The sequence below is a fragment of the Protopterus annectens genome, chromosome 7.part0 (assembly GCF_019279795.1).
Source record: "Protopterus annectens isolate FY-2018-M chromosome 7.part0, PAN1.0, whole genome shotgun sequence".
NCBI lineage: Eukaryota > Metazoa > Chordata > Ceratodontiformes > Protopteridae > Protopterus > Protopterus annectens.
The window spans coordinates 1,949,622,575-1,949,646,525 of NC_056739.1; the positions used below are offsets into that span (position 1 = coordinate 1,949,622,575).

Below are 23,951 nucleotides of genomic sequence, written 5' to 3' on the forward strand. Positions count from 1 at the left end.
TCAGGGACCTGGGGACCCAGGTTGACAGTGGCCTTTCTTTTGACACTCACATTGCTAAAGTGGTTAGAAAGACCTTCTACATTGCCCACCTGATCATGAAGGGATTCACATCCAGATCTAGTGAGGTCATTGTTCCCCTGTACTCTTCACTTAATGATCGAGTACAATGCCCCATTCGGGATGTATCTCACCCGACATCTGCAGCAATTGGAGAGACCCCAAAAGTTCCTCACCAAAAGGATAAAGGGACTCCAAAATCTGTCATATGCTGCCAGATTGAAGAAACTCCAGCTCTATTCAGTCGCATACCGTCTGCTCAGAGGTGACATGTGCCTGACATACAAGGCCATGTCCAACCCGGAATTAATGGACATGCTCCACCTCAAAAAATCCAAATCCACCAAAACCACTAGAGCAAGCGACTTAAACCTTAGCACGGATATAAATAGGGCGTGCTGGAGGGATAGATTTATCACTCAGAGACTCCCTATGCTGTGGAATAAAATCCCGGTCCATGTGAGGCAGAGCACCTCGCTGACTCTGTTCAAGAGAAATCTAGACCTGTGGATGGGAGATCGTAGGTCTACCCCGGGAATCATCTCTGTGTCACTGCTGGACAGAGGCACAACAAACTAATGGGCACAGTATTTTTTCATATAAGGGGTGGCGTAAGCCACAAAAATTTGGGCTAGGCTTATAAATGCCTTAGGGCAGATAGCCTAGTATAAACCTATGAACCTATGAACCTAGATCTGCAGGGTTTTTATTGTTTGCAGTTTCCTACACTTCATTAGCCTTCTGTGTTGCTTGCATGCAATTGCCATTCCCAATGTCTATAAGAAAGCTGACAGTATGTGTTGTATCTGTGCAGTCACCTCTCCAGCAGTGAGAGACCATGCTCAGGCTCTGACTTTGCCACAGACAGAGGACATGCTTGCATACTACATGGACAGGTACAGTAACACTGTGAAACACAGCTGCTCTTGGATTGAGTGACTAGCTGCCTTTATGTTAAATTTGTGTGAAATATATAAATTATTAAAACAGTTCTTGTTAATTGGGAACTGGCACTAGCAGTGTTAAAATTATTGTTTTATTTATGGGTGTGGGTGCTGAAAAAAAAAGCTGTAATGTGAGACATTTCCTTAGACTCTTAAGAGAGGTCATTGAATATCTGTCACATTTATAGTCATCAAACATTTCAAATCATTGAACTGCATACTGATCAACTTCACGTGTACCAGAGTATCAGAAAATTCAGTTTGGAGAAATTCTGATTAGTTTGTAGTGTACAGAATTTCTTTCTATTAAGTAACAAGAGGCATTTGAGCAGTAATGACTGGCTGTATGTGCCTACATCAGGTGTACTTTAGGGAGCCACAGTAGGCCCAGCAGTAATTGTCAAACCCTACCCTCCAAATACTTGGTGTGTAAGTAGTATTTATTTTATATTTCAAGTCTGAGACCAGAGATAGTATTTTTATGGCCAGGAATAACAAGGGAGATATAATTTGTCAGTTGTTACCATGACTGCAGATGTGATGTGAAGGGGTTCAGACGCAGTTTTGCTGTCTGCACCCTTGTTATATTGTGATACCTCCTGGCAGCATATTTAATAGAAAAAAATTAAAAATTGTAAACTCATATGTATTTGAATTATAGGTTCAACAAACTATTTGCAGGTTAATATAAAGAATGATCCATTATGAAAGAATGCTAGGTTTAATTTTGCTACGTATTACTTTGAACTTTATGGACTTGGCATTTTGCACATTTGTAGAAGAGCTACTGGAGGTTGTTAGACTGCTGTTGTATGTACAGGTACTTTGTATCATGTGCATCAGACATATCAGGTACTGAAACATACACTAAACTGTTAAACTACCTTTCAGTGTAATATGTGAAGTTTTAATTTGCATTTCTAGCAGGGTCTGTCATCATATTTAATTGGCTTTGAGAATTCACCATCTGATTGATCTATATATTCATTTATAGAAAGCATTTATCTTTTTTTTTTCTGTGAGAACTGCTGCATTGGGTGATATATATTATTTAATAACTATATTCTATTGATCATTGTAGGGCACATGTCAGCACAATAAAGTAACTCGTCTGTCCAGTGCTCCTCCTGAGGATCTGTCAAAACGGTTGAGTAGTGGCAACTGCCAGGAAAAGGAGCAACCTGATACAGAACTGTCAGTGTCCTCCAAAAAGAGTAGTTTCTACAAGTCGGACAGTAAACAGAAAAGGACTTTACTCCCTGCCTTTCACTTGCTTGGCACAGCAAACCACTCCAGCAAGACAGTGGAAAGTCAGAGTCAGCCTCCGCATCAGGGGAAGGAGCTAATAAAGTCAAAAGATAAGAAGGGGAAGAAGAAGAAAAAAGACAAAGGACCCCGCTCCCCAACATCAGGTGAGTTACATCTTCTTAGGAAGTTGTTTTTAACTTGATTTTATATGCGTAGCTGTCAAAATGTGAACAGAATTTAGGCTTTGAAATTATTCCAAGGCAAATCATGAATGCCTTTTTATGAATTTTGCACCACTTAAACTGTGTAAACTTTCAATAGTTGAAGTATTTTTCTGAAAGTGAAATTTTGTAAAATTAATTTGCTTGTAATACATAATACATGTGCTGTGAAATTGTACTTTACTGTTTGTTTTCACTGTATTGTCGGTACTGTGTGTGTTTTATGTACTTTGTGTGTCTAAGCTAAGATTGAAATTGGTCCAGTGAGATCAGTGCTATACCCCAGTAAACAAATTAAAATACAATAAAATGCACATTTTAATTAACTGAAAATTAATAGTAAGTTGTATTAATAGTCTCCTCCAGCAGAAAACATCTATAGATAAAAACATTTCACTGTTAACCAAAGTGACAGATGCACTAACATATGTATTTAAAGCAGTATAACTTTCAATCATTGTTTTTTTCTTTGCAGACTCATGCTTAGGTTCAGTGGGCTTAGTTTTCATATGGTAACATATCACCTCCCATAAACCTGTCTTACCTTTAATCCACTATGATCTTGGTATCCAGTTTTACACTGCTGGCCAGGGTTGCCATCCACTCCCCAGCTCAGCGAACGGTTTTCATAATGAAGGTAATTATTTGTCAACCACAGTCGTTGTCACACACACTATGTTATTTCAAATCCATCACGGTAGGGGGGGGGCTACATCCCCCACACTCCCCCATGTATATATACCAACTCTGAGATTGCAGTACAGTGGGGAAAAGGGCAAATTTCTAATGATGGTCAACTAACTACCTTCCCTATGAAAACCATTCGCAGGTGTGAACATTCAATGAACAGATGTTCAGTGTAAAGAGGTCGATGATTAGGTATTCACAGAAATAAAACCTTGATGAAGTAATATAGGCCCTCCCTGCCAGTGTGGTTCTAAAAGAGGGTTGATTAGGGGGGGTTTATGCATTTTAGGCTGACCATATAGAACAGAATAACCTTTTTTCCATGCAAAGTAATTAAATATTTTTTTCTGAGATATAATTTCTAAACAGTTGTTCAGAACTTTAGTGTGTATAGGAAGAGTGTAGGTACTACAATCAGACAAAATTCTTACTGCAGAATTTAGGTACAATTCAGAATCCATGGTGTCATTCTTCCTGTTTTTATCAGATTATGAAATTCTTAATATCTTACATTCCTGTAAGCGGTGTGTTACTTAGTACCTCAGCTTTTGACTTGTTTCTTAGTACCTCAGCTTCTGGTTTGGTCGTAATATAAAAAGTTTCAGTCAGTTTCACAAAATGACACAATTTGTTTCTGCATATTTATTCAAGTAAATTTATATAGCAAAATATCCTCTGCCCATTGCTTATAGGACCTAATCTGAAAGACCCTGGCAAAATGGTTGCCATCTTAAAAAAAAAAAAAAAAAAAAAAAAAGCAGTTACAAATCTCTGTTGATGAAGCCATCATGGAAGATAGCATGTTAATGTATAATAATATATATTTGTTCCATCTCCCTGGGTTTTAATTGCTCATTGGCCCACGTGTCTTGGTTAATGCATTCAGGCTTTTAAGATGAACCCCATTAATTGTTGACATGACATATTTTGTCCTTTATCGGGCCTGTCAGTGTAATAGCCATGTTCTAAAACAGGCCATGAATAATCTGATGTACATTACATAAGGGATTTTGTCCCAAATAAGGTTAAAATCAGAAGGCTCCTGGCAAAACAGATTTTTTTTTTATACAATAAGTAAAGTAATAACCCAATTGTTTTTGTCTGTGAAGTACAACATTCTGATTACCATTCTTTTGTTTTCAGGATTTTTTTTAAAGAATTGATAACATCTTCTAAACATAGATTTAATAAATATATATTCCTTTTTTCCTTACGTTAACAGAAATATGCTTGCGAAATTACTACATACAAGATTATATAGCACCAAACATTCACTTTAACTTTAAACATTATACATCTGTAAAACTGAAAAACCTGTAAATCTGCTCATAACATAAAATAAAAAAGACTGAGAATCTGGAAAAGAATAAGAAGGGAAAGAAAGAGAAAAAGTAAGAGGTGTAAGGGGGCAGTCTGTCAAATGGTCAGTAAACGCAAGTCCTCCATTCCTTCATCAGAGCTATGTACTTCCAGTTCCTTAAGTAGTGATTGCAAGCTACCCACCAAAGTACCTAAAGTGTTCTTGTCTCCCTAATCCTATGTAAAATGTAAATTAAATCATCACAGTCTTTGTTACCTACATCACTGTTTCCTAGCTCGGTATTCTAAATGTGTGAGATGTTGGAATGTATCTTGATGCACAAGCACATAAGACTAAAAAATGTTGTTCTTGTTAAAAAAGGCTTGCTTTGAATGTAAGACTAAGGAAATCTATGTACTAATCTTAAGGTGGACTTTGGAAAGTTACATACATGCATGCATATGAACATACACATGCGGAGAGTTGCCCATAGCTAATTAAATTTTGGGGGGACACCAGACTCTTATTGCAAGCTAATTTGGGATAATGTTCATAAAACTGTCATAATCAATGTTACTGCATGTCAGTTTCCATCCTTTGATATGGTGTTACAGTGTAATTGTTCTTTCATGGTGGAGTCAAAAAAGGCTGATGTTTAGACCTGGGAAAAAATGATCCACCTTGTTACTAATGTTAGGCAAAGCTGACTGGCAATATTTGTCATGTAGAGTTAGCAGCTGCTATAAGTTATACCAGTATAATATGTTTTGCTAACACTTTTTTTACTTAAATAATTTTGTATTTTGAACAAAAACATAATAAATTCTTGTTTACATTGTGTATAACAGATTGTTAACTATATACAATATTTACATTTAACCTGGCACAAATACACTAATACAGACAGTGAATCATAGTATAAATTATTTGAATTAACTGGAAGAGTCTGAGTCTGATTCCAATTGCAAAGTGGATAAAACTTTCCTTCACAGATTATTGACTAATGGCTTAGGATAAGTTCTTGGTAGTTTGATTTTACTCTCCATTAGTGCCGTTTTCTTCAGTAAGCATAGAAAGTCCTCCATGGTAGGCGCTATATTGGAAGTCCATTTTCTAGCTATTGGCAGTATAGTCCATAATAAATACAAATCTTTTTTGTTCATTTGAGGACTTTCATGTACATTTAGTAATATTAAAGCTTTAGTCAGAACAAATGAATCTACATACAATGCTTGCAGGAAATTATTAATTTTGTTTAAATATTTTTCAATATCAATACAGTCAAAAAATGAGGCCAATTTGCATTAAATGAACTTTGACATCTCCAGCATAGTCCTTTACTAGAAACATTGATTTTTGAAATTTTATCAGGAATTAGAAAGGATCTATGCAGATATTTCCAATTAAATACTCTCCAATATTGTGAGTAAGATGTTAGCTTAACTGAAAGTAAGATACTTGTCTTATTTTCTAAAGATAAAGATAGTGATAGATCGTTGGTTAAAAAATATACAAGTATGAAAGTTCATTCTTTATATCAATATTATTGTATATAATTCCAAACGCCCATTTTATGAATTTTGGAATGTTCTTAAAAGATGAATCATTTGTTATTCTACATAGATCCTCAAGAGTATGTTAAAACACTCTGTAGTAGTAACCAACCATGAGGATTTAATCCATAAGTTGACAATAAGATATTGCACATCCAAGACTTGATTTATTATGCAATACTGCCAACATAGTAAATTTTTATGTTCCCAGGAAATATAAATCTCCCTATGCACTCTATCGGTGAAGTTTTTTTGATACTAAATGGGATTAAGTACATATACCAAAGCTTTATGTCCATATTCTTATTAATAAACTTCTTAAATACATCAAAGAGATGGTTAATTAAATTTAACTTGGTGGGTTTTACTATATTATATTGTAGGTTTATATTAAAAAAATACCATAATTTATTATCTCTATCTATAACTAAAGGATTTTTTGATAAGGTGTTTTCTTTCATTATTATACATGAATGCATCAGTTTCCAATTAGATGAGTAACTAGGATTTATCCAGTTTGTCACAGTTTTAAGTATGGAAGCCTTTATGTAAGATTCTGTATCTGGAAAAATTTGCTCCCCTTGCTCCCATTGTCTAATATGATGTGAGAATGCAGTTCTATTTCGTTTAGGATACCAAAGGAATATTAGTAAGAGTGAAGTTATTTCTTTGAAAAAATGTTTCTGAGGTATTAGTAAAACATCCTGTGCTTCATACAAAATTTGGGGGAGTAACACCATTTTTATCAGTTGCAATCTGTCCTCAAACATTGTAAACATATTATGTCACTTATGCACCAGTGCTTTGATTATATATCAATAATTTTATTATAATTCATTTTTAATATCTCTTTCAAATTTTCACACAAGGCAATCCCTGAATAATTTAAATTGGAGACCTGATTGCCAATAATATGGTTCCCAGGCACTTGTACTTCCTTTTTTATTTAATAATAGGAATTTTGATTTAGATTTATTGAAATAGAGACTAGACATTTCTTGGAAATTACCTATTAGTAAATCAATTTCATCCATCACTTCTTTTGAATTTGGTAAGGTAAGAAGCACATCATCAGCAAATAGCAGTATTTTAGAGCTATATTGATCATATATATCTATACCTTTTATCTTTGGGTTGTTGCACATTAGTATAGCTAATATCTCTAATGCAAATAGAATAGGTGACATGGGACAACCTTGTTTAGTGCCTGTGGTTATTTGTATTGCTTCAGAAGTAAATGGATCTATTTTAACATAAGCTAGGTTGTTTGTAAACATTCTTCAAAAATGTGATAAAGGAAGAAGGAAAGTCAAACAACTTTAAAAATTTAAATAAGTAAGACCAATTTAAAGAATCAATGGCTTTCTCTATATCCAAACCTATTATCAAAGCTTCTTGATTTTCTCTATTTAAATAATCAATAAGTGTTAGTATTTATTTAATGTTGTCATGCATATGTCTATTGTATAGGAAACCAGTTTGATCATTATTAACTATTTTGGACAATGCAATTTTCATTCTATTAACTAAAATTGACATGAATATTTTGTAATCGTTATTCAACAAAGATATTGGTCTCTAAGAATTACAACAGTTAGAATCTTTACTTTCCTTTAAAATAAGAGTGATTAAGGAATATCTCCATGAGGGTGGGATTACTGCATGAGATTGGACTTCAAGTAATGTTTTATGTAGAAGGGAAATTATAGATGTAGGAAAAATTTTTATATAATTCTATAAACCATGTATCCCCGGAACCTTAATGATAATACCCTTTAATGATATCTGTAATTTCTTTTTGCGTGATTGTTTTTTGTAGTTCTACCTTTAAATCTTCAGGTATTTTCTTTATGTAGGGGATATAGTTTCTGGATTCAAATGTTCAACTATGTTGTTATTGTTTTTATAATGCTCTGCATAATGAAATTTAATTGCATCTATGATATCTCCTATGTCTGATACTACCCTTCTTTTGCCATCATGTAGGATATTAGCAATATTATTTACTTTAGATTGCATTTTTACTTTCACAGAGAGATTATGTAGATGTTTTGGGGAAGTTGCGTAAGAGTTTATTTTTAATATTTCCATGGCTAGGTTAGCTTTATGATTCAATATAGGGTTCATAGGTTCATACTAAGCTAAATGCCTGTGCGAGCCATTTTAAGCCTAGCCAATTATCTCTTGCGAGACTCAAACCCTGATCTTTCGTTTGTAAGGCAAACACCTTAACCATTAGGCCACCCTCCCAACCCTCCATTGTGTCTCTTATTTAGGTCTTCTATTTTCAGTAGAACTTGCATCCCTTTAGACTTAAACACTAAAAGTTGATTTTGCAACTCTTGTAGTTCTGATTCCCATTCTTTAATTTTATTTTTAAATCAACTTATGGGTTTACAGTATAAAAAGGCCTTTAATGAGTCCCGTACCATAATTACATTAACGTCTAGTTTGTAATTAATGTCTAGAAAAAAAATGAAATTCAGAGATTAGCCATGCATGGCTTGAACTCTCTTATTTTTGTAATATATGAAGGAATCCTGGAAGTGATAGTTAACTGTCTAAAGTCCATTGGAATTTCCAGAACTAGAGACTTATGATGTGAGAATGGACATGGAATTATTGAGTAAGTAAAAATTTTTGAGTAAAGATCTTGAGACACATATTTTAGCTATTCTAGTTTGGGTGCCATATCTATAATCTTGATGTGAACATATCATTGAATTATTTCCTATAATGTAATAAGTTTCTCTTAATTTGAACGTCTCAGTCCATTATTTTAAAGATTTTTGCAGAAGATGATAAACGTGGGGACTTTTTATTTGTGGTATCAGTAATACAGTTAAAGTCACCATCTATTATTATATTACCTGTAGAAATATTTGTAATAAGTTCTAAGTGCTTCTTGGCCGTCCCCACCCTAATATCAGGAATCCAATATAGGTTTACTAATGTCCACATTCTGTTGTTAAATTTCAATATTACAATGGCTATAGGTCCATCTTCATCCTCATATTTGTATGTAATTTCAGGGCTTAGAAAGTGTTTCTTCCATAGAATTGTTACCCCTCTGATCTTTGATTTATACAACGATGGAGCTAAAGTTGTATATTCATTAGGGTTCCAAATAAATTTATCATTCATTTTAAAATGGGTTTCTTGTAGAAAGACTACTTGAGCTTTATTTATTTTTAGGTATCTCAACAGATTGGATCTCTTATTTGGCTTATTTAAGCCATTAGTATTTAAAGATACCAGTGTTAGGTCCATATCGAATTACTTTAAAGAACAAATTTGTTTTGCTATAGTCTCTTGATGTATGACCTCTTCCTCTAATATTAGTTCTATATTATTTTGCAACTTCCCAGTTATCTTAGTCAACAATGTTACTTTCATGAATATTGATAGAAAAAAGCTTGAGTCAGGTTTATTAAAACTAGAAAAAAATCAAATAATAACATTAACTACATTTGAACTAATGTAGATTTTTGATCCATACAAAGCATGGAATGAAAATCATTCCTAGTCTAACAGACAAAAATAAATCTGCTAGACTAATCTTCCTTACTTACTTTTCTAACTCTTCCATGCTCCATAAGAATGCTAATTATTAAAGAAGGCTGAGTATAAATAAGATGTTATGTGATATTTGCTATACCTCTTACTAGACTTTGAATTCTCTAATTAACTTATTGTTTATAATAACTGTAGTTTGTTCTAATAAATATAATATTAATATATAAACATCTAACCAGCTGTGTGTCTCTATTACAATTGAAATAATAATAATTTAAGATTCAACAAGGAAGGTGTGTCTATGGAAATTCTCAATTCCTGAATTATTCTAACAATATTGTAGTTATGATGTTATCCCTAACTTACATACCTAGTGATATTATTTGATTGAAGTATAAGTAATTGAATAATAACTATCAATCATGTTATGTGAAATATTGCTAGAGATGTATCTACTTTAACTTGAATCCATAACAAGTTAGTAAAGCATCTGGTAGTCCCTATTAATTTACATATTAACTGCAAACAATATCTGTTTTCCCAATGGGAAGGTGTGAACTTGTTTACATATAATATTGTACTGATAACGTTTCTGCATCTTTAATGGTATGAGGTTAAATATGTCTGTAACAATAATAGAAAGATTCCTTTCAACACAAGTTTTTTTCTTTCTTTCCCCTCTCCCCTTCCTCCCCCTCCCTTTTCTCATGCTCCTGAGACAGTTTTAATGATATGATGATATTATGTGATTATAAATTTCATTATCATTAGATTAACAGAAAGAGTATTTACAAGTAAACCCAAATATAACTGGGGATAAATTAATGTTTAAAAAGTGTACATATTTAAACTGCATTTGCATGGTAGCCATGTGTGACCAATTATTGATAATATTAGACAGCTATTTCATGGATATTACTATGTTACTACATAATTCTTATATTTCTTAGTTCCCCAACAGTAGTTTATTAAACTTGATAGCAACCACTTTCTAAAGACTGGCTACTAGTAGCTGTCTAATTTCAGTTTATGATGGTTTCAACAAACAAATGACAATCAGTAATAATTTACTGATATTAATATTAATTATGTTTAAAGTGTTGAATACATCATATGGCTGAGCCATAAAAAAAAACTTGATAATGCATATGCAGCAATTACTAATACATCCCAGTCCATATCCATGAATTAACAATCTGTCATGTGTAACAACCAAGAGTCTAAGATAATATTTACAGAGGCATATATTCACTAAGAAGGATAGTGGAGGATAAAGAAAAAAAAGGGGGGGGGAGAGTGCACCTAGTGCATGTGATTCAGTTATGCAAAACTAAACACATATTGTATGTGAAATAATATTAGTCACTTGTCTGTAATACAGCTGTCTCATTTGAGGTGTGGATACTGTGGTGACTAATTCTCAGTTATATACCTCTTTAATAGATAGTCATGTACATCTTTCATCATATAATTAGCATATTGAGTTCAAATATTTAATATGCATCAAGATCTTTATAAAAGTAGTAGTTTACCTTTGACAACTAGTTTTCAGAATGTGATGTGTTTTGCAACCAACAGTTTGATCATTTAGAGAATGCTTCGACATACAAGGGAATGTTGCATTTAACCAGAAACATATTAATAATACTTCTTTTTTGCATTCATAACTTGTCAGATGTCATAAATGAGTGTTATTGTCAGGATTATTAAACCCTTTATCAGATGTTATATCACACATTAATGTTAGTCACATACTCTATTTATGATAGTTGGCCTTCCTTACAAGTGTTGTGCTTCTTGCTGCTTAAGCGATATAAACCCAGTTGAAGTACATTATTTTCTAAGAAGATGAAAAGAGTTCCTGTTGTGCTTCTTGCTGCTTGAGCGATATAAACCCAGTTGAAGTACATTATTTTCTAAGAAGATGAAAAGAGTTCCTGTTTTGTAACATAAATTAATGTATAAACAATGCTTCTTTCAGCTGGATTTAAATGTTAGTTATAGATAACAGAGTACATTCAAATCTAAGAAGAGGAGGGCCAATAACATTTGAGTACAACTAGAGTTTAAATGATAATCATGTTATCAACAATGATGGGTAAAACAGATGCGCTTAAATAAGGCAGACTAACTAAACCAGTAAGGTTGCATAAATAATGTATGTGAAAGGACAAAGTATTCCCCTGTCTTCATGGTTAACTGTTAATAATTAGGTGAGTAAGGTACAGTTTCAAGGTAATAATCAACTTTTACGAAATTATTCTGTATCACTTCACAGTAACCGATCAGGATAATTATAACTCCCTTTACCACTTATTATTTTGACTAATACTTCCTACCTCTTTGAAAGTAATTAACCACCAATCACTAGACATAGTTCGTTTCTGTAGTAACTCTTAGCATACATCAGGTTTCAGTGATGCAATGTCTGGGTTAATAAAGAAACGCGCACACTGTCTCAAGCTTCTAAAAAGCTCCACTACTTGTATTCATAGGAGTTTTGGCTTTCCCGCCATTTAATTACAAACAGCAAGTCATTAGAATCCTTAACTACGACTTTTTCAAGAAATTAATAGGTGAGCACTCCCAATGCCACCAAACCCCCACAGCTGAAATATTTCACTAATCAGTAAACACCAGGAATGCACATGTCTTGCTAAAACCAAGCATCTCAAATCAGACTAAACATCCCGGAACAGACAGAGAACTGAAAGAAAGTTCATACCACAAGCAGACAAGAGCTACTATCTTCCGTAGCTTCAAAAGTCACGACAACCACTCCATCTTACTGTGCAAGTATACTTATCAATATCAAATACCACAGTTCATTTTTACAGTATGATCAATTCACTTTATCAAGTTAACCAAAGCACTACTCACCACCATCTCACAGTCCTTCTTTCTGTTCTGGCTTTCAATGCTTATTTATAATTGTTGTGATGCATTTAATTCCTGACATGAGCATTATTCGAGGATGACCACAGCATAATCTAAAAAACTAGTTCCTACTACTTTAAGTGACTTCCAGATATCTATAAAATGGCTTCTTATATATTCACAAGACATTTCTTATCCCTGCAAAAATCTTCATGGTGGTAGCGTTTTTAAGACTCTATGTGTTTGTAAATTACACTAATCAGCTATTTATTAAATAAAACAATAAAAGACATTAGCTGTAAAAGATCAGGAGCATTAGGTTATAGCTCACATCAGTATGTAGCCTTATAACGATACACAGAAGGGATACCATCTCATTTCCTACTTCTCTTCCTCATTGTAACCCATGTTTGAAAATAACGCTAAGAGAAGACCGTAGGGTATACCCTTGTAATAGGACCTGGATAATCAAGTTCTATATAAGAACAAGTTGTAGTTTATCAGGATAATTATTTCCAACTGTATTTAAAAGATATTGCTGCTTAAGATTCCCTCTGAACCATAAAGACAACCATATATAGTACACATTATAAGAACAGCAGATATTAATTGAAGTCCTTCGCAAGACAGTGTGAGGACAATTTAACTTCAGAATATAACAACTTTACTAGATTCTGAGTACCACAAGTCTGACTGACGCCAGTGTTAACTGTTTATATATATATATATATATATATATATATATGAAATTCTTTTTTAAATTACCAAAGAAATAATAGCAGAACTATAAGAGGGTAAACGGGACCCCTTCTGATAAAGTTTGCATACCTAATTTAAACTGTAAGACTTTAAAACAGTTTACTGTTCATCTTTACTATTGAGTTGGACTAAAAATGTTGCTGTTAATGACATAATGAAACATTTCCCTTCCTCAATGTAAATATGTATGTGTAAATGGATATATATATGATAAAACTTACGTTTGGAATTTAGAACATATATCTTTCACAGTTACTTCAGTATGCAGTAGATACTTTGAGAGATTGAGAGGGAACAGCTATTTTGGATTCAGTTTTGTTTTTTCTTTCTGACATCAGTCCAGGAATTCTTATCAGTAGATCTCAGGGAAGGTGATGACCAATCCATATCTTCAGGAGGGTTACCTTTAGTACGTCGACAGCCCACAACATCGAATACCACTTCTCCGACACGGCAGAACATTGACAAATAAAGAGCTGACGTTTCCCGCACAGGGAGCCATCATTTGGCCATCCACCTGAACTTTGCCCTGTACCCCCATGGTAGTGCGTTCTCAGAGTTGGAATATTAAGTTAGGGGGGTCTGGGGGGGTGAAGTCAGTTTAATGGCAGTTTTTCAGTTCTGGATGGCCAAACGGTAACGTACCATTCAGAAAACTTCGGCTCTTCATTTGTTGATGTTCTGCCGTGTCGGAGAAGTGGTATTCGATGTAGTGGGCTGTCGACATACTAAAGTTAACTCCTTCAGGAATAGATATAATATTATTGTTTTTAATAAATGTTGAGGCTTCTTCTAGGTTAATAAATGTTCTCATTTCATTTAGGTACAATATTTTGATTCTGACAGGAAAAGCAAGCTGTGTTTTAATGTTATTTTGCTTTAGTAACTTAAGCAGTGGCCAGGCTTTTTTTCTCTGTTCCAATACTTTAGCAGATTAGTCATTGTGACATCTTAATGGATTTTGCTTGTATTTTAAAGGACTTTTTCCTCCAAGTTGTTTTTAGTACCAATTCTTTGTCTATATAGGATAAAAACTTTATTACTATTGTTCTTGGTGGTGTAGAAGATGAAGTTGAGGCTGTTCTTCCTAAGGCTCTGTGAGCCCTTTCTATGCCAAATGAGAAACCTTGTTTTAGTTCTAAATCTTTTGAAATCCATGAGTGTAAAAATAAGACAATATCTTCTCCTTCAGTTCCCTCAGGGAGTCCGAAAATTCTGGTATTTGTCCTTCTCTCCCTGTTTTCTAGGTCATCCACTTTGTTAAGAAGCCAAATATTTTGTTTATGTAGTAAATCCTTCTTCAACCTTCCCTCGATGCCCTTCAAAGAAGTTTCTATGCTTGTTATTTTGTTTTGATGGTGTTGAAGGATTTCCTTGAATTAATCTGTTTGTTTTTGACAGCTCTCCTTTAGAGTCTGTAAGTCATCCTTAAAAGTATCCTTTTTCAGTGACAGTTCTTGTAGTGTGGTAGTCACCAACTGAAGTTCTTTTTTTTAAGCCAGTTCAGAGTGAGAATTCTTCGAGTTGCTCATCTTCAGAAGTTATGACAGTCTCCTCACTAATTTGACAGGAAAAGTCTTCTGAATATCCACCAAATTTTCTAATTATATAATTAAAGCTTTCCTCTACTAGTTCTGAATGTTTTTTTATTAGAAAACAATAAATTATTTCCTGTATTTTATACTAGTTTATGGAGCTCTGAAAAACTGCTGCATTCAGTTGGCCATTCAGCCCCTCCCCCTTTTGCTAACACTCTTGATATCTTGTTTTAGTTGCAGAGTTAATATTGATAGGATTGTACAACATATTTACACTTCATACTCTTGATTTAGTTTATTCTTTCTCTATCTATATTATTGTTTAGGTTTTACCACTGAATAACTTGACTTCTTTCCCTCTCATATCCTCCTCCATATTTATCTGTTTATTCTATAAATAAGTTCAAGGATAATATTTATATATTTGAAGTAGATGAAGTTGATGGACAATAGAATTCTGTCATTTTTATCAGATTATGGATATGCATTTATTTTAATGAAGACTTAAACATGGTACAGATTCATAAAAAGTGATTATGAGGATATTCCATTTAGAGTTAGAAGAAAGAACTCAGAATTGGCAGACAGTTGTACACTACTTCAGAGGCACTAGTATGTAATTATGTTTTCTATATTTTAGATGGCCGTATCCACATCACAGTCAGTGACATTGTAAATATGAGTTGTTTTGCATCATCCATGCTTATGGGATCAAATGGCATATTTCTAGATAAGTAGCACATGTTTGGTATTTCTTTCCCACAAAAGGAATACTTTGTTAATGCTGTCCTTGGCAGACAAACCAAAAGAACAAACATCCTTGTAGCATACACCCATTGTGATTTTATTTAGAAAAAAAATCACAACCTCTGATACTCACACCATCATATATTGCATTAGACATGTTTAATGCATCTTGTCTTTGGTCATTATTGACTGTATGGTCTGTTTTTTTAGTTAACCAAAACAACTGGGCATGTGTTAAAGCCCTGCTTCACTGCTAACAAAACATTGGCTCAGTGCTCTCCTGCTGCATACACAGTGACCCTATTTAAAAATGTTACCTTTGTGTACAAAGACTGTGTGGGTTCTCCACTGTAATGTGGTGGTATTTTCTTCCATATTGTAATTAGCTCTAGATCTGGAAGTTCCACAGAGGATTCTGATAGACATCCAGTAGTCAAAGTTAAAAAGAACTTGATGAAAATAATATTCTAAAGAGGAGAAATATTGCTGAATGTTACAGAATGGACATAATATGGATTGTAATGCATATGAAGTTAATTTTTAGATAGTATAAACACCACTGACCTCCTTTTGTTTTTGTAAATTGTTAAACCTATGAGATCTCAGTACCTTTAGAAGGTCTGACCTACAAAGCCCATGTAAATCAACCAACTACGCTTGCACACAAGCTTTTTTATAAGAAGAAAATGCCCTACATCAAGCATTTTTAAATTATACTTCCCACCTAGAACCTTGTAACAAACATTTATTCATTCCATACATCCAGATTACACAATAAATATGCTGATACTAGTTTCTGAGCATTAATTTTGGCAATATTCTGCCTAACATCCTGCAGGAGAAAACAAAACAAAAAAATCTTCAAACAAGGTTATAGACTCATTTTAACATCTGTTGGTCATATTGTTGCACTAGGTAAACTAATTGATTCTGATCCTCCAGCTACTCATTGCACCATTTACAAAGTCTAATTGTTATTTTGTCCCTCATACTCTTCAAATCATTATCTCAACCACTGTCCTTATTTCTTTTCCCTTATTCCTCCTCTTACTTAAAGCTGTACTAACCTAATTGTTATGTACCACTCAGTCAACTTCAGTTATGTACCTAACCCACAGGTTTTTCCCTTGAATTCAGGTTGTCAGGTGACAGGTGTACAAATTCAGCTACTTTTTCAGAGTATACTGTAGCGTTGTCGCCTCACAGTTAGAAGTTGCCCATTCGATTCTTAGAGCGTCTTGCGAGTGGCGGCATGCGGGAATGGGCATTCCTTCGTTGAAGGTTGTGCGTTAGGCCCGGCAAGCCAGCACGTAAAACTCTACTGCCAATCATTAGCGGACCGGAGTTCCGCTGTGGCGACCCCTAACTGGGAAAAACCGAAAGACACAAACAAACTGTATGTTCATTAACATTAACTTTGCAACTTCAACTGGCAAAGAATATGACAAAATCCAGGTGCTTCTTATGGATAGTTTCCCCATACTACATTGCTCATAGGTGTAACAGTACAATCCAACCCAATTGTGTCCCTGTGGATCATGGATGGTATTAGGAGGGAGTATGTTAGTTGGGAAGTTTCTAGAGGTTGTGTATGGGGGATATGTTAATTTGGGAATTAACATATCCAGAGACATAAGGGCCAAACCCGGAATGAATTTCTGATTTCCCATGCATTGGTTAAGGTTATGCTTAAATAGGGTTAGGGATGGACTCTGCTTCACATAGATGGGGAGCCTGTTCCAGAGCACGAGGATCCTCTGAGACACATATCTGTCTTGTCAAAATGTCGTATGTATGTCCTATGCAGAGTTTAAATACTTTTATCTAGTGGTTGTGATGCTGTTCATTTTGTGGACATGCAAAAGGTCCATTAGAGCTGGATTCGAGAGTGCCTTGTATGCCAGCCATAAACCACCTCTGTAGGAGACTGAGTATAGAGCTAGGGCTTTAAGGCAGTCCATACTATTTAATGGCTAAACATTTCTAGTAGAAATATCCATATTTTCTGATCACACTGTTGTCTTTGTTTTTGTCTATTTTTCATATTCCTTTTTTAAAAATGTGTTATCTTTTATGTATGCATTGTTGGTGTTTTTCCCTTGGCCTTCCTTGTAAAGAAGCTGTATGCTTAATGAAAATCACCTTTTAACAAGCAGAAATGAATAGCTAAGACTACCAGTTATGTTGTACAAAACAGTTCACAGAAAAGTACCTGTATGTTAAAAATTTGTTTAGTTATACAACTAGAAATGTGCAGCTGTTGAGTGATAGTTGAAGTGGTATACACATCTCTCAACAGAATCTGAAACAATCAATGAGGGACATTTTAAAGCATCAGTACTGTTAACCTGAGACATTAGCAGTGTAAGAGAATGTGAATTGATATCCAATTCCTGAAGTAAAGGCAGGCTACAACTTTAATTATTGCAATTATTTATTAAGTGTAATTTGCCACCTTTTTCCAAAAGTCATCAATTGTAGGAGGAATTAAGAGGGGCAGAGATAAAATTTGAGTCAAAATCAGGGACAGTTGAGAGGCATGTACAGGCACTGAGTGAAAGCCCAAAATAGCTTGACTTATATTTTGACCCATTGCTTAGCTTGTATATAGATATGGTAAGAGTCTTGCAAAAGATAAATATTTTTTCTTGTTATTTCTGTCTGTCCTCATTACACCAAAACTTGATCAAAATGATCTGTAATTGTTTGTGGTTGATAGAACTCATGTATGCTTTTTCTGTCCTGGAAAAAAAGTTCTAAGCTTGTTTCCTGCCTTTCCTGTAACTAGTCTAGTCCAGATACAGATTTGCTGTATCCAGGATTGTTTGTAAGCTTCTGAGCCCCCCCCCCCAAGCCTTTCTGTGTTAGAGGGAAGCCTTCTAGCTTATTAGTGGGAGTAGTAAGCACTAGGTAGCCTATCTACCACAACAGGAGTGGTTTCTGGCCCAGAAATTGTAGTTTGTAGACCGTTTGGGCAGTTTTTCCATCTCTTTCATCTTTTGGGTTTAAAAGCCCACATTTGCGCTTGTTTTCCGCCTTTCCTGTATCTAGTCTAGTCCAGATACAGATTTGCTGTATCCAGGACTGTGTGTAAGCTTCTGAGCTTTGCCAAAAAGTCTGCTCTTCAATTTTTCCCTTAGATCTGCTAGTTCTTTACTCTCCTGCACTTTTACTAGCTTATTAGTATAGCAGTTTACCAGACTTCTTGTAGCAATTATTGCAGCACACAAAAGTGTTACCAGCACTAAACGTTCTACAAGAAAACAGCTCCAGTACTTAATGTCCACCCCTCCAGGCATGTCTAAAGGTAAGTTTTCTGTGCTTTCTCCTATTAACTTGGTGAACTTGGGCATCCTGAGGCAATGTAGCAACTGCCTCATGTACACTGACAACTCTTACCTCCCAACACTTAGACTTGCGAGAGATGCACTTATATATCCAAATTGGAAGCCACGCACTCTCCATCCAAGACTGGAATAGCTGCTCAAGAGGAGGAGGTCAACACTTGCACCACACCACATGGAACACACAGCCCTACAGAACACACACCAGCACTGCCTTCACATAAAAACACAAACCACACATCCATCTTCGCGGAGGCTCTGAATAAAAATCTACCCAAACAGCAAAGGCCTCCAAGGCAGAAATGCACTGGACCACCACAACACAACACTAATCACGAGACACACAACTCTCCTAAACAGTGTGCTACTCAACCAAAGCCCCTAATGCAAAACAGCATGCACAACACAATAGTCATAAGTGACTCGATAGTGAGGCACACTGATGTCCACTCACTAGGTTGAATAAGGAGAAAATAGCTGTCAACTGCCTGTCAGGTGCCAGGATCCGCCACATAGCGCACACACTCAGGTCCCTCAACAACAGGTACAAATATGACTCTGTCATTGTACATGTGGGTGTGAATGACCTGAGACATACCTCCCTGGACTACATGAAAAGAGACATGGAGGAGCTCTCGGATTATGTAGCCCAGTTGGGTATGACCCTAGCTCTGAGCAGCATCCTACCATCACCCAGAATGATATCACAGTACAAGCAGAAAATGATTGCTTTCAACTGGCTAAGTTTCTGGTGTCAGTCCAAGGGGATCCAGTATCTGTCTGCCTGGGAAGACATGATTGACAGACCTCTATGCGTTGACAAAGATGGCCTGCATCTGTCACCCCTGGGCTTCCGGATACTGGCCAAGGCTCTTGACACCCCTATAGTGCCTTTTTTAGGCATTTTTTAGGCTGTGTTCCAAAGATCAAATTACCATCATAACAACTACAAACAAATGCAATCTGAGGGTCATGCTGCTCAACGCTAGAAGTCCAAATCTCAAAATGCAGTCGCTCGAAGCACTCCTTTAAATGGAGAACATCGACTTTTGTGCTGTAACAGAGACCTGGTTCAAAGCAGCAGAAAGCACCCCTGCACTACCAGATTATAACTCATTCCACAACATTCGGCCCCAGAACTTGGACCAAAGCTCCAAAGGTGGTGGTGTTTCCATATTCATAAAGGATGCCCACACCTCCAGATTGGTAGCCCAACATAACGCTTCAGAGATACTTCAGGTGCAGCTAACATGTGGTAAGACAGCAGTTCAGGTCGTAGCTTGCTGTAGGTCCCCAACCATGTCCCAAGACTCACACTCCACATTCCTAAACACCCTGGAGAACACTCTCATACTGGGCGATTTCAAGTACCCCTCCATTAACTGGGAAAACTACTCATGAACCAATACACTGGCCCAGCGTTGCCTGGAATGCATTAATTCCAGTGCCCTGGACCAGCTTGTTCTTATCCCCACTAAAGGGAGCAACATCCTTGACCTGGTCATTACTAACATGAGTGACCATTGCTGTACACCAATAGTCAACTCTCTGGTTAGATCCGACCACAAACTAATCACCTTGTAAATCCACCAACCCCCCACCCCCCACCGCCGCAAAGGTAACCACCATGAAAAAACTTCTCCAAAGCTAACTTTGGGTTCCTAAAAATAGAGGTGGCTAACTTCATGGCACCCATGCAAATGAAGAATAGTTGCATGACTGCCGAATCATACACCAATGCACTGTACGAACACGTACACAAATGCATGGATCTCACCATACCCAATGGAACCAAGATGCTGTCCTCCAAAAAAAGGAAGCCAATCTGGTGGTCCCCTGCCATACACAAACTCTACAACAGAAGGAAGAAACTGATTTTATCATCATAGATTCATACTAAGCTAACTGCCCTTGCAAGCCATTTTAAGCCTAGCCAATTATCCCTTGTGAGACTCAAACCCTGCACCTTGTGTTTGCAAGGCAAACACCTTAACCATTATGCCACCCTTCCTTACAAATGGAATAAGGTGATGTCCCAAGACTGGAAAAACTCCCTTGTCAGCCTCAACAAAAAGTTGAGACCCCTCATCAAATCCTCTGAAACTAGCTATGAAAACAGAATTGCAGCAGATAGTAAAGACAACCACTGGGCCTTCTATAGTTATGTAAAGAATCTCCATGGCAATACCTAGATTTGCTGTGAGCTACTGCACAATGGTACCTCCTATACTGAGCCAACAGATATTGCCAGCATACTGGCCAATAGATTCAGTGCCAACTTTACCCCCTCCCCCCAAAGGACCAATCACAATACCAGTAGATTGCCAGGTACCCAGTATTACTGCTGCACAGGTTAAAACAGCACTGTCCAAGGCCAAGAATGCAGCTTCTATGGGACATGACAATATCCCTGGCTGTGTTCTACATGAACTACAGAGTGAACTGGCACCACACATGTGCCGTGTTCAGTCACAGCCTTACCTCAGGCTTTGTCCCTACCAAATGGTGCTGTGCTACAGTCATCCCTCTCCACAAAGGAGGAGCGACTACAGACCCTGGGAACTATCACCCCATTAGCCTGACGAGTCCGATATGCAAAGCTATGGAACACATCATCATGGACCTAATAAACAAGGATATAGGGAATCTCCAAACTCTGGATCCCACACAGTTTGGTTTTGTGAAGGCTAGTTGTGGATAAAGTCAGGGTGGTTCAAACAGCCTACCTTCATCTGGCCAAGGCCTTTGATACCATTCCTCACTCAGGAGTCATAGAAAAACTCACTAAGCTAGGCATCAACCCCTGTATCACTAGGTGGGATGCAAACTGGCTCACAGATAGAACCCAGAGTGTGAAAGTAGCTGACTCCAAGAAAGACTGATGACCAGTCACGAGTGGAGACCCACAGGGTTCGGTCCTGGGTCCTCTCCTGTTTGGTATCTACTTCTCTGAAGTCCAGGCCAACATGAAGGGACTGTGGCTGATAAAGTTTACAGACGATTGCAAGTTGGGAGCTATTATTCACTCCCTAAGTGATGTTGACATCCTGTAGAAAGGTCTCACTGAGACCAACAATTGGTGTCAGAATCATGGCGTTAAGCTCAATGCCACAAAATGTGTCATCCTCCCCTCTGGGAAAAACTCACTTCCCATGAATTACCACATCGATGGTGGTCCACTGAATACAGAAGGCATTATAAGAGATCTGGGAACACAGTTTGACAGCAACCTCTCATTTAACCACCACATTGCCACTGTGGTCAGAAAGTCCTTCTATGTGGCACATCTCATTACTAAGGGTTTTGCATCCAGGACGAAAGAGGTCATTGTCTCCCTCTACTCTTCCATCATTAGGCCAGTCATCGAGTACAATGCCCCATTTGGCATGTACCTCACTAGACACCTGCAACAACTGGAGGGGCCGCAAAAGTACCTCACAAAGATGATCCTATTAAACACTTGTCTTATATGGACAGACACAGAAAAACTCCCAACTATTCTCTGTCACATAGAGGCGATTTCTGCTTGAATTACAAAGCCATGTTTGACCCAGCTCTGCTAGAAATGCTACATCTAAAGAAATCACAGTCCCTCCACACCACATGCTTCAGAGACCTCAACCTCATTACCACAATCAACAGAACATGCTGGAAGGACAGGTTCATAACCCAGAGACTGCCCATGCTATGGAATAGACTTCCCATACATATCAAAGAGAGCACCTCGCTGGCCGTCTTCAAGAGAAGTCTTGATGAGTGGATTAGAAATAGGAAATTCACCCCAGGGATCACTCCAGTGGCTCTACTCGACAGAGGCACTGGGAACTAATGTCGGGTGGCACAATGCCAGGGTAATCACGGGCTAGGCTTGTAAAAGCTCCAGGGCCATTAGCCTAGTACATGCGTATGAGCCTATGGGAGTGATGAGTTTCAGTGTTATGAAAACAGAATTTTATTAAGAACATTGATAAACATTACCACATACATGAGAAAATAGTGCAAGGTGACAAAGAAAAGTTAAGGAAATCTTTAAAGGTTATGTCTAATGGTGTGAAACAAACTTTTGTTTTTGCACAAAAAAGTGTTTGCATGCATCCTTATGCATGTATGTGAACACTATTTATACAAAAACTGTGTACACATATATCCTTATGCATGTCAACACTGTTTTTGTGTAAAAACAAACATTCATTTAAAATAATTTCCTGAAAAAGTTCATTTTAAAGCATGCTTCTAAACATGGGTTGGTTTGGCTTAATGATTAATGTGTTTACCCCACAGACATAAAATACGTGGTTTGATTCTCCCCTTTGAGGGAATTTGGCTTAAAATGACCCCACAATGACAGCTACCCTTGTAATTACCTATGAACCAATGGAAGTTTTAACAGCTTAGCAATATTTACAGCATTAATATTAATGTGCTGTCTGGAAACACTTGTGTCACCTTGGGTTCCAGCACCCATTGTTCTTGAATAGCATTAACACCTTTGCAAAAAAACTAACCAAGTAGTGATCGTGTTTTGAGGTTGGCAGTTACATAATAGCTTCACAATTAAATACATATGCTATTTAAGTATTTGTTTTAATGTTCAGTATGCACTAACTACTATGGCTAGTATTTTTAAGCTATTTATTTCAAAAAAACTTGTTCTAACAAATTTCTGTTAAAGAACTCTGCCTAGCAAGTGAATTAAAAACATGTATTTCCTTACGTTTTTATCTCTTTTCAGATCTAATCCCACTGTATCTCTCTTTTAGAATTCAGTTTATAATTCGATGCAGCTTCAAACTAGCCTGGTAGAGGTTGTTGTACTGCCATGATTTTTTATTTTGCTTCAAGCAATGTGCTTTTTGTTCTCATAATATGGATGACACAATCTGGAACATATGATTTTAGTTCTTCAGATTAATTTGCAGTGGCAGTGTTGTCAGACACTATTTTCTTTGATGAAACTGAAAAGAATATCAGTTTCTTTTTTCACCGATATAATATGTTATATATTCTATAATATGGTAATATCTGGTAAGTTCAATCTGTATAACAACATTTCATAGTAAATCTTCCTTTAGGCAAAGTAACTATATTTCAGATTTTTGTTTTGTCTTCTGATTGTAGTTCCAGATATTTCCTACAGACTCTTGTTATGTTGAAGTTGCT

The 23,951-nt window shown here is 36.2% G+C and overlaps 1 protein-coding gene across 1 annotated transcript in view; it reads left to right on the top strand.

Moving 5' to 3' along the window:
* The window catches only part of AKAP13 (A-kinase anchoring protein 13), a 2,349,678-nt gene that overhangs the window by 2,321,544 nt on the left and 4,183 nt on the right, over nucleotides 1–23,951 (top strand). Inside the window, exon 32 of the mRNA XM_044078370.1 lies at nucleotides 2,083–2,413. Coding sequence (XP_043934305.1) covers nucleotides 2,083–2,413 — 331 coding nt within the window. The remainder of the gene's footprint in view (nucleotides 1–2,082; nucleotides 2,414–23,951) is intronic.